General features: G+C 38.3%; 2 protein-coding genes across 2 annotated transcripts; both read right to left on the bottom strand.

Annotated features, from left to right (window-relative positions):
- Positions 1-2,622: 2,622 nt before the first annotated feature.
- On the bottom strand, positions 2,623-5,771 carry LOC131795456 (E3 ubiquitin-protein ligase TRIM71-like). The gene has a single exon (XM_066171570.1). The coding sequence runs from the start codon at positions 5,574-5,576 to the stop codon at positions 3,402-3,404; it is 2,175 nt and encodes a 724-aa protein (XP_066027667.1). The 5' UTR covers positions 5,577-5,771; the 3' UTR covers positions 2,623-3,401.
- A 2,010-nt stretch (positions 5,772-7,781) lies between these two features.
- On the bottom strand, positions 7,782-11,082 carry LOC131795464 (E3 ubiquitin-protein ligase TRIM71-like). The gene has a single exon (XM_059113041.2). The coding sequence runs from the start codon at positions 10,992-10,994 to the stop codon at positions 8,820-8,822; it is 2,175 nt and encodes a 724-aa protein (XP_058969024.2). The 5' UTR covers positions 10,995-11,082; the 3' UTR covers positions 7,782-8,819.
- Positions 11,083-12,280: the final 1,198 nt, after the last annotated feature.

The following is a 12,280-nucleotide window of genomic DNA, read 5'->3' as shown; positions in this document are numbered from 1 at the left end:
TTATCAGCATGGAGTTGTTCCAGACACTTCTGGCCAGACGAGCCATCGCCGTTGCTGTCTTGCCGATCCTTGAGTTCAGCTCATCGTCTAAAGAGAGGTTGCTGGCAATGGTAGGATCCAAGCAGGTGAAAGTGTCAACCACCTGGAGAGTATAGTTACCGATGGAGATGTTGGGGATGTGGCTGGCGTTTTGGTCCATGATGTTGGTCTTCTTGAGACTGATCATCAGTCTCAAGAAGACCAACATCATGGACCAAAACGCCAGCCACGAGTGAGACCGAACTCATTACATGCACGTGCTAAACAGTTTACAAGTCGTTGTAGAGCTTCTTCGGCGTGTACCGCCAGGGCACACAACATCCCCCTGATCAATACTTTCCGCACCTTCGTCTTCGATCTGAGACGTGCAAGGTTTAATAGTTTTTCATCACGTTTGGCGTAAAGCTGCACGCCATCCTCTTATAGGCTGAAGGCATGGGAAAGCAGCAGAGAGAAGATTCCAAAAAATGTAGGAGCAAGAATCAGCTGTAACATAATAACATAACATAACAGTCGTCTTCGAAGCCGGTACGTGTATGTGTGTAATATCCTCGTAGCTAAAATCATTTGGCGCTCCTGCTACGCGCTGCATTCGTCCTTTCCTCTAGATATCTTCCCTCTCCGCCATAGTTGCCGACGTGTCATCACAGTTTTCTAGTAACATAATCGTTTTGGCTGCGCGCTTAATGGCGACACTTCTTGGCCGCCAAATCGCTTTCAATGCACAAAAAAGTGGTCAAAGAGAACTCGCTAGGCGCTTAGATCGATAATTTCTAATTTTAAATATACCTATCAACCAGAAAATACCAAAAAAAAAACAAAACAAAAAAATCCGTGGCATAGGCACTCTAAGCACAAGGTCAATTTAGAGGACCTCTTTAGAAGCCAAGAGGGGCTTCCACATCAATGCCCACAACAATGCCCACAACAATGCCTAAAGAGACTAGTTATTTCTCTTTTTGTTGCTTGCCGCATCGGCTCTCCACCGTTCGCTGGGGGCTGCGCAGTACCGCTCGAAAAGGTAGAGGGTGAGGGGAATCGGCGAGGTGCTAGCCCATGTGTCGGAAAGTACTGCGTACGCGAATCTGGAAACCGAGAAAAAATGTAATAAATAACTGTAAAGAGAATCAAATTTTTTTTAATACTCCGTCATCACCTGATCCTTATTATTCTTTTTACCCTCATTAGATGTTTAAATAAACATTCTGAAGTGTCTTGTCAAACCATCGTATATTCTGAGCAAGACTGAGCCCGTGGGGAAAATCTGTAAAATGCACGAGGACTCGATCTACACGAAAAACTCATTTTGAATAATAAACAACTGCCTGTAAATACCAGAGGTCAAGTAAATTCGTTACAAGAGGTCATACAACCCCGGGTAAAACTTTAAGTAGTAAACGCTTTATAAGCTGTTTTATTCAGCCAGTGAAAAATCATAATATATTGTTAAAAAGTTGAAAAAAGTTTGTACATTTGAAACATTTTAGGACTTTTAATCAAAGCTCTGTATAGTTTAATTTTGGTGGTACACATATAAAAAGATATTTTTTTTTATCAAATGTGTCCATTGTGTTACAATTGGAAATTCTATGTGTGAAGCATCCGTTGTAATTTCTACCTTGTCAAAAATTTAAACAAATTTAACAGGCATACTCCTATAATTTGTTTAAAAAATTGTTTATGCTTACAATCCCACCCGAACTTACGAAGGAAGACTAATCTTCAAAACCTATATCAACACAACAATTCTAATTGAAAAATAATTCTAATTCTAAAATTTTATATAAAAATATTTAAGGAGATTGTGTCCACCAATCATTAGATGCTACTATTGAAATGATATTCCTATATCTACATGGGAGAAGACGACCAGGAAACTATTTCAAAGAGCAATTTTCAATGACTTTTCTCTCAGTTTTTATTACTACCCTACTTTGAACCTGTACCATCTTTTCCTCTATTATATTTGTATTGTTTATATTAAAATATTATTCAAATTGGAAGAAATCTATTTAGCTTAACTCTTTCACACTCAAAATCTAATTAGAAGTTCTCTTTACTGTAAGCTAGACAATTCCTATGATGTTAGTTCTGAGAATTTGGTTTTGGATCAACTAATAATAATAATTTAACAATTATTCCATATGAAATGGTAAAAAAGCCAACGAGGCGCAAAGCTCCTTGTTGGCTGTAACCATTCTTATATCCAACGAGCGTGTTTCTTTCCATTAAATAACCCACAATGCACAGAAGAAGTATTTGCTTCCAGCCAAAAGAAAAGCCTCAACATACTGGTAAGGTACTGCTACTTGAAGGTCTTTTGATGGCTGTTATTTTTGACCCCTTTTAATTCCAATTCCTTATTTCTTGATTAACTTTTGCTATCATCATCATCATCATTATTATTATTATTATTATTTCATGTTTTCTTTTATTTAGTAAGGGCAATGCACCAAACTTTCATGGTGGTCCATAAACAACTGTTAATACCTAATAACTATGTGTTCTATACACTATAGCCTTTAAAAGTTAAATTTATATATATATATATATATATATATATATATAAATGAATATGGGGGTAGAGTCTACCTTGGCATGAAGTGCTCGATGCTGTGGTAGCAGAGCTAAGTAAACATAAGTTAAAGAATGAAAGAGGACGCATCGATTCTCTGTGACTCTGAGTTTCGCGCCCAAGCGCTCGTCAGACAGTCTGACGAGCGCTTAGGCGGGCAAGCAAACGAAAAATACTAGCATCAAGATCACCCTACAACAGCGCAAGCAAAAGATGAAACCTCTGCCTCAAAGAAAAATTACTTATCATCTGCCGACCTGAATTATCATGCATCACTCAATAAACGTAATGAACTCGTGTCCTCATGCCGCCACAGAAATAGAACGTTATTGCGTAACAATTGAACGAAGCATTTAAATTTACTGCCACGCCTGTTATGCAAATTTTTAATGTATATAAACGATGCTTGCGAATATCCTTAACTGTAAAATCCCCTGATGAGCGAGTAATCACGAAACAGGCCTGTAGGGATGAAAGTATAATCTCTTTATTTTTTCCCTATCTCAATATATATCGCGCTCTACTTCTATGTATCGAGCACTGTACTACGGAAAAATCAAAACAGACTTCTTAATCAAATGTGTCCACTATGCTTCAAATGACAGTCCTAGGTAATAGGTACTTGGTGAAACTTCTATCTTGTCAAAAATTTCAAAAAACATACCGCTTACTTTCTTCTGTGCACTCTTTCTATTTACTTCGTTAAAAGGAGTGTTTTATGCCGATGAATGAGACCTAAGCTCAGGCTGTAAGACTTATCTAAAATGCGTTTATCGCTATTACAGGTTTAATGAAAAAGATAAACACAATTCTTCTCATAATCAGTGACTAGAACATCACCATCTTTAGACACGGCAACAAAATACGGTGTGTGGAAACATTGTTCAATCTCTGTGAGATAGTCTCCCTCAGTAGTAAATATCACGAGTCTCTGGTTCCCAGTATCACAAACGATCAAATTGTTAAATTTGTCAGTAGCAAGGCCGACAGGATAAGATAAACGTCCGCGACCAATATCATACAAGAAGTTTCCCTCCGCATCAAAAACTTTGACACAATCAGTCTTAGAATCAGAGACAAAGTAAAAGTCTGTTTCTTCATGGTAAATGGCGTACTTCATTGACTGATCATGCTCTGAAGCAGCAATTCGTATTTCTAACTCTGTTCCGTCAGAAGAGATGACTGTGACCTCATTATTCTTTTGATCACATACCGTGATATAATCATCGTCATCCGCAGTGGATATATGAAAAGGAAACTTCAAGTGCTCACTGTCGATGTGCTTGACAAACTGACCCTCCTCAGAAAACAAAGAAATTTTGTGAACGTCACCAGGAGTAACGGCAATTATGTCACCGGACTCAGTAAAATCTAATGAGCTACAGTAAGCCCTCAGTCCTATCTCTCTCAGATAGCGGCCAGTAATATCAAACAGCTGAATTCTTTTATTTTCATAGTCAGATACGGCAACAGTTCCTGTTTTCTTGTCAACAGCAATATCATAAGGTCCATCAAACTGTCCTGGTCCACTGCCATTTGAACCAAAACTGAACTTCAATTGATACTGATGAGGTATGACTTGCACACTCCACGTGCTACCATCCAGCGGCTGTCCATTCACTTCAATTTTCAATTCATACAATCCGATATGAGGTGGTGTGTATTCTACTCTGTAACTACCATCTTCGTTGTCCTCAATCTTTAGATCAGCGGTTTCGAAGCTATCCCCTGTGGAAGTGCGAATGTCACATTTTATGCAATCAACCTCATTATAACACTGTCTTTCCTCTGAATCCCTTGTGATGATGAAAAAATATGTCTCATTCTGTTCTTCTACCTTCTCACAAAGACCGTTGACAAGTGTCGATGAGGGATCCGTATGACTCACAACAACTCGATCCGAAATATCCAATTTCTGCTCTATTACGTAATGAACACGAGGTGGTTTGTATATCTCATGGTGGTTTGTATATCTTAAAAGGTCCTCGCAGCGTCCAATAATCACTGGCTTCGTTTGCAGAATTTCAGCATTGATATTCCTCTCCAAGATATTCTCCCCTTGTTCCAAAGAACTTTTCAACTGCACGACAGCGAGCTGGAAGTTTTTCAGACGTGTTGCGTGAGCTTTTTGATGCGCTTGATTAATTTCATCGAATTTCGCATTCATTGACGCCTTATGCTCCGTTAATAAGCGAATACAATCGTCCACAGTCTCGTTCATCTTCTCTCTGGCAGCCGATATTTGTGTTTTGTTTTTGTTCATTAATTCAGTTTGGTTCTTCATTTCATTTTCTAAAATAAAAACTTTCGCTTTCACTTTCTTCAAAGCCTCGTCTATTTGCATCTTTTGTTCATCTGCAGCTTTCTGCACATCAACCATAGTGTGGTGATTATGACTCACAACACTGCACTTTATGCAGGTGCAAACGTTACAATCTTTGCAATAATACTCCAGTGGTTGATCTTGATGATATTGCTCTGAACACATGACTGGTCTACGAATCAACTTTTCGACATCGTTTGCCTGCAAATTGTCGACAGAGATATTTTTGTGACCTCTTGTGGCCTTGAAGCGTTGATGAGCTTTAAAACAAGTTGTACAGAGAAAGCTCTGGCACTCAAAACAATAGTGAGTTGCAGTGTTGTTTTCTTCGCAACTGCCGCATTGTTGGGACTCTGTACCACCATCCGTTAGAGCGAGGAGATCCACCAATCGGTTGAGATGAAAAGACGCGGGTAGGCTGCCAAACGTGTCTTCTTGAGGGATTTGAAAGCTAGCCTGACAAACCGGACATTTAATTGCTTTCCGAAGCAGTCTTCTCGTGTAGTGTGCGTGTTTGTCGAGGCATACCAAACAGAATGAGTGTAAACATGGCAGAGTCTTGGGATCTTTGACTGTCTCTAAGCACAGAGGACATTCAGCTTCTTTCTTGAGGCTTTTAAACAGTTGTTGAACATCCATGGATAAACTGGCTCCTCGACTGGTACCCGTATTAACAAAAGATTATTGTCTGACAGCTTCTCGAGGAAGGTGTGCTTAACCGAAGCGCTTTCTCGAGGCAACCACAAGCGTTCCACTCAACGTGTCTGTGCATGTATGAAAATATATCTGTGACAGTTATGAATAATCAGACCACTGAGTGATGGATATTTTCATGCGGCATGCTCTAAATATATCGGTAAAATTGATAGGATGATATGTTTTTTTAATACCTCCCGTATTGTTTCATTGTTACTCGATCATACAAATTATTTTAATCGGCTTTTCCACTGACGTTTTGTGTGCCAAAATTCTTGCGCTAGGCCGCAGCGTTTCTTCCTTTTTTATGTCATGCGTATGCAAAAGTGCCACCTAAATACTGGACTTAAATTGTTCTTGAAAATATCACGTCTACGATCCTCCACTGTTGAGTTATACGTGTGGCTTTTTAGTAGACTTGTGCACCATCATTTGCTTCACGTTTCCCTCTGTGTATATAGTATATAATTACTAAATTTGTATATCTTCCTTTTGTCGTTGACCTTATCAGACGGGATCACGGAAATTTCGGCCCTTAGCCGTAAGTTTTCATATGCGCTATTGCAATTTTAGCGTTTATACCTTTAGAATATAAAATCTTTGTTTGTACAATCGTACAAAGCAATCTTATCTCTTTTCAGATACACAGGTTTCCCCTTTTTGATACATAAACAAACGTTTAAGTGTCATATCACGCATTGCACTACGCACATTGATGATTAAAACAGCACAGTTTCAGCGCTGGATAATTTTTCAAATAACAGGTTTGTTTTTAGGGCAAACTTCCCACCTTCAGAAGCCGAAAAAAAAATCGATTTTTCTTTTATTTGACTAAATTGAATTCAAACATTCAACCTAACGTTTCCGCAAAATTATTTCCAGAAATCTTTAAAAGCACCCGAGTTATTTAGAAAAACGTATTTTCAAATAAAAGTTAATAAATCAGGAAGGTGTCATAATCTCGCTCGCTCACCTGGGCGAATCCCGCGCGGCAACTGTTCATGTTTGGGCTCGATTTTCATGTTTATTCCATATTTTGTTTACATCGCGCACTTTACAAAATTCACTCGTGGAATCTATTTGCTCATGAAAAAATCAAAAGCGAAAGAAAGTCCGTGGTAAAAAAAGAGAAAAAAAAAAGAAACAGGCCCAAAGAAGAAAGAAAGTATCATTCTGTCAAGAAAAGAAAAAATAATAATTAGTTTATGAAAGCGACTGGTACTGGCGGAGCTCCTCGCTGGCGAACAGAGAAGTCGCCGTCAAACCAAAACTTGCCATGCATGATGTTAAAAACGAGGTTTTCTTTTGTTTGCAAGTACCAGCCCTGGTACAAAACATTAATCAATGACAAGAGGATGATAAATAAATTTAGTAATGATATACTGTCCACACAAAGGGAAACGTGAAGCAACTGAAAGAGGATTCGTGATAAGCGGTGAGTGTCATTTAGCATCGGAACAAGTCAACTTAAAGGTATACGCATGACTCAACAATGGACGATCAAAAAACGAGAATTGGCCATATTTTCACTTACAATTGAAGTCCAGTGTTTAGATGGCCGTTTCGCATTCGCATGACAAAAGAAAAGCCCAGCTCAAACATTTTGACAAAAAATAGTCATTCAGAAAAACCGCTCAAAAAAATTTGTATGATCCAGTAAAAACTCCTTTAAGCAGTAGCATTTACCTCTATAACCACCTTCCACCCCTCCCTGCGTACTAATAGTTCGTCCTCGCGCCTCCACCCTCACTAAGTAACAAAAGTCTGCCTCTCAACACTCCCTAAGTACTGATACAGGGCGTGAATTTTTTTTTCTGATTGCCACTTGGCTCCTAAATTCTTCAAAGTGGTAGCCAATTCAAAAAGAGTTGGTCGCCATTTTCAAAGACAAACAAAACCTTTTTTTACGCTATCAGCGCTCTAGATAGACCCTCTAAAATTAAGTTTTGAATTGTCTTGTCAAACCATCGCATATACTGCGCAAGACTGAACCCGTAGGGAAAATTTATAAAATGTACAAGTACTCGATTTACACTTCATCTACACGCGCACATTTGCGAATTTAATTTTGTACACCAAAAATTTATTTTGAACAATAAACAACTGCTTGTAAAAAAAGAAAACTTCTAGTAGTAAACGCTTTATAAGCTGTTTTATTCAGCTAGTGAACAACCATAATATGCAGCTAAAAGGTTGAAAAAAGTTTCTACATTTGTGATATTTTACGACTTTTAATCAAAGCTCTGTATTGTTTAATTTTGGTGGTGTGTGTATATATATATATATATATATATACCCCTAGAGATATTTTTTTTGATCAAATGTGTCCGCAGTCCTCCATGTGAAGCAATTGATGTATTTTCTACCTTGTCAAAAATGTAAAAGAATTTAACAGGCATACTACCTCTCATACATTCTTTCTTTTTAATTTGTTTAAAAAATTGTTTATGCTTACGATCATACCCTAAACTTAAAAAGAAAGTCTAATCTTTAAACCCTATATCAACACAACAGGTCTTATTGAAAAATTTATATAAAAATATCTAAGGATATTCTGTCCAACAATCATTAGATGTTACTACTGGAATGATCTTCCCATATCTATATGTGAGAAGACTACCAGAAAACTATTTCAAAGAGCAGTTTAAAAGAATTTTGTAAACTTTGTCCTGTTTACTAGGGGTAGAACTCTAACGAAGGAGACTCAATTAAACTGTTTATTCCGCTCTCGTATTCGCTTATTTACATCGGGTGTGTAAAAAGCTACTCTGCAAAATTTGTAAGAAATCACTCTCTTATACGATATTTTCTACATTATGATTGGTTGTTGCCAAGTACTGATTTAAAAAGGTCATTCAAGGTTGCGTTGATTATGTAAACCATTCAATGTCCATAATGTTCGCACTCATCATCTGACATGTGTCACGCACGAATCAAAGTCTCCGACAAGAACTTCTTTTCTCATTTTTTATTACTGCCTTAATTTGACCCTGCACCATGGCAGTCCTAAGTAATAGGCACCTAATGAAATTTCTATCTCGTCAAAAATTAAAAAAAATCATGATGCTTACTTCCTTCTGTCCACTGTTCCCATTTACTTAATTAAAAGAGTGTTTTATGCTGATGAATGAGTCCTAAGCTCAGGCTGTAAGACTTATCTTTAACAAGTATATCGCGATTACGGGTCTAATCAAAACGATAAACACAATTTTTCTCAAAATCAGTGACTAGAACGTTTCCATCTTTAGACACGGCAACAAAATACGGTGCGTGGAAACATTGTTTAGTCTCTGATAGAAAGTCTCCCTCAGTAGTAAATATCACGAGTCTCTGGTTCCCAGTATCACAAACGATCAAATTGTTAAATTTGTCAATAGCAAGGCCGACAGGATAAAGTAAACTCCCGCGACCAATATCATACAAGAAGTTTCCATTCTCATCAAAAACATTGACACAGTCAGCCTTAGAATCAGAGACAAAGAAACAGGCTGTTTCTTCGTGGTAGATGGCGCACATAATTGACTGATCATACTCTGAAGCAGCAATGCGTGTTACTAACCCTGTTCCGTCAGGAGAGATGGCTATGACCTCATTACTCTCTTGATCACATATCGTTATGTAATCTTCGTCATCAGTGGATATATGAAAAGGAAACTTCAAGTGCTCACTGTCGATGTGCTTGACAAACTGACCCTCCTCAGAAAACAAAGAAATTTTGTGAACGTCACCAGGAGTAACGGCAATTATGTGACCGGACTTGGTAAAGTCTAATGAAGTGCAGTTAGCCCTCAGTCCTATCTCTCTCAGGTATCGGCCATAAGAGTCAAACAGCTGAATTCTCTTATTTTGGTAGTCAGATACAGCAATAGTTCCTGTTTCCTCACTAATGGCAATATCATAAGGAGTATTAAATTGTCCTGGTCCGTTACCAGTTAAACCAAATTCAAAATCATACTGATACATAGGGATGACAACAACACTGCAAGGACTATCATCCAGCGGTTTTCCATTCACTTCAATCTTCACTTCAATCTCCTCCTCATCTATTCCAACACGATCTGGTGTATAATATACTGTGTAGCAACCATCCTCATTGTCTACAATTTCCAGATCTGTTTCCAAACTATCCCCTGTTGAAGTGCAAATTTCACACATAATATGATCATCCTCGTTATAGCACTGTCTTCCAAATGAATCTCTCGTGAAAACAACAAAATTTGTATCTATCTGTTCTTTCACTTCCCTCAAAAGTCCTTCGACACTTGACAAAGAGGGATCTGTTTGGCTCACCACAACTTGATCCACAACATCCATTTTCTGTTCTATAACGTAATTTACATGGGGTGGTTCGTAAGTCGCAGGTCTTTCTGCTTTCAAAAGGTCCTCGCAGCGTCCAATAATCACAGGCTTCGTTTGCAAAATTTCAGCATTGATATTCCTCTCTAAGATGTTCTCACCTTGTTCAAGAGAACTTTTTAACCGAGTGACAGCGAGCTGGAAGTTTTCCAGATGTGTTGCGTGAGCTTTTTGATGCGCTTGATTAATTTCATCGAATTTCAAATTCATCGACGCTTTATGCTCCGTTAATAAGCGAATACAGTTGTCCACAGTCTCGTTCATCTTCTCTCTTGCAGCCGATATTTGTGTTTTGTTTTCGTCCATTAACTCCATTTGGTGCTTCATTTCATTTTCGAAAATAACAACTTCTGCTTTCACTTTCTTCAAAGCTTCAGCTATTTGCATCTTTTGTTCATCTGCAGCTTTCTGCATATCAACCATAGTGTGGTGATTATGACTCACAACACTGCACTTTATGCAGGTGCAAACGTTACAATCTTGACAATAATATTCGAGTGGCTGATCTTGGTGGTATTTCTCTGAACACATGGCTGGTCTGCGTATCAACTTGTCAACATCGCTTGCCTGCAAATTCTTGACAAAGATATTTTTGTGACCTCTTGTGGCCTTGATGCGTTGATGAGCTTCAAAACATGTTGTACAGAGAAAGCTCTGGCACTCAAAACAATAGTGAGTTGCACTGTTGTTTTCTTCGCAACTGCCGCATTGTTGGGAATCTGTGCCACCATCCGCTAGAGCAAGGAGATCCACCAATCGGTTGAGATGAAAAGACGCGGGTAGGCCGCCAAAAGTGTCTTCTTCAGGGATTTGAAAGCTAGCCTGACAAACCGGACATCTGATTGCCGTCTGAAGCTGTCTTCTTGCGTAGTTTGCGTGTTTGTCGAGGCATACCAAACAGAATGAGTGTAAACATGGCAGAGTTTTGGGATCTTTGACTGTCTCTAAGCACAGAGGACATTCAGCTTCTTTCCTGAGGTTTTTGAACAGTTGTTGAACATCCATGGTGAAATTGGCTCTTTGACTGGCACCCGTATTAACAAAAGATCTTTTTCTGATAGCTTTTCGTGGAATGTGTGCTGAACCGAAGCGCTTTCTCGGAAAATTAACGACAGATAACCACAGGCATACCACCCGATGTGTCTGTGTATGTATCCGTGAAAGTGATGAACTATTAAACCTCTGAATGATGAATATTTTCTTGCAGCTCGCTCTGAATATATCAGTAAAATTGAAAGAAACTTAAGTAAATGATGTGTTTTTTTTTCACCTTCCGTAGTGTTTCGGACTTCCTTTCATGTATCATTCTGCAAAGCTCGTCCTAGTCTCTCAAATAACGGATACCAACGAGAGAGCGTGATAACGATACTGGACAGAGAGCAATGCATTTGCATTTGTTAACAAAAGATCATTGTCTGACAGCTTTTCGTAGAATGAGTGCTTAACCAAAGCGCTTTCTCGGAAAATTAACAACAAGCAACCACAGGCATACCATTCGATGTGTCTGAGCATACATCTGTGATAGTTATTAATAATTAAACCATAAGAGATGAATATTTTCTCGCGGCTCGCTCTGAATATATCGGTAAAATTGAAAGAAACATCAGACGTCCTTTCAAGTAGCATTCTGCAAAGCTCATTCCGGGTTTCTCAAACAGCGGAGACCAACGAAATAGCGACACTGGGAACGGAAGCAGACAGAGAGAAACGCGTTTGCAGTTATTACGTTTGTGTTTAAAATTGGGACAATATAGTGAGGAGAAAATTCTAATAGATAACTGTAATAAAAATAAGATCTTTCATAAACTGAACAATTTTTGAACGAGTAAAGGGTATTTAAAATTGAAGTAATGGAAATAAAGAGGCTTCACCGAAAGATTTTCATTTGCGTAATGAGAAGGGTGATTGAAAAGGTTTCCAAAAAAAATATGAAACATTTTTACAAATATCTGTCACAATCTGACACCTGTCAATTAGAGAGCGTGTAAGAAAAAAAAGCGCATGTACACTTTTGAAAGAACAACAGAATTAGTTTGGCAAGGGCTGTCACGACAATGCCGGTTTTCTTCAAAAACAGTCAATGATCTTACGGAAAGTATTATTCACTCTCATCGACGATTGATTAACGTACGAAGATTTGCCTCTATTCAGTAAGTAAATGGCAAGGAAATTAATTGTAAGTAAATTCAAATTTTTTTATTTTGAAGTTGTGAGAGCTTGCTCGTTGTTTGCTGTAAAGGCGTGTGTAAACCTGGTCTTTCCTACACAACAAGTAAATTCGAATGAGCACT

Source organism: Pocillopora verrucosa, chromosome 8, assembly GCF_036669915.1.
Source record: "Pocillopora verrucosa isolate sample1 chromosome 8, ASM3666991v2, whole genome shotgun sequence".
In the NCBI taxonomy this organism is placed as follows: Eukaryota; Metazoa; Cnidaria; class Anthozoa; order Scleractinia; family Pocilloporidae; genus Pocillopora; species Pocillopora verrucosa.
Note: the sequence above shows the minus strand (reverse complement) of the source record. Positions and strands in the feature narration are given on the sequence as shown.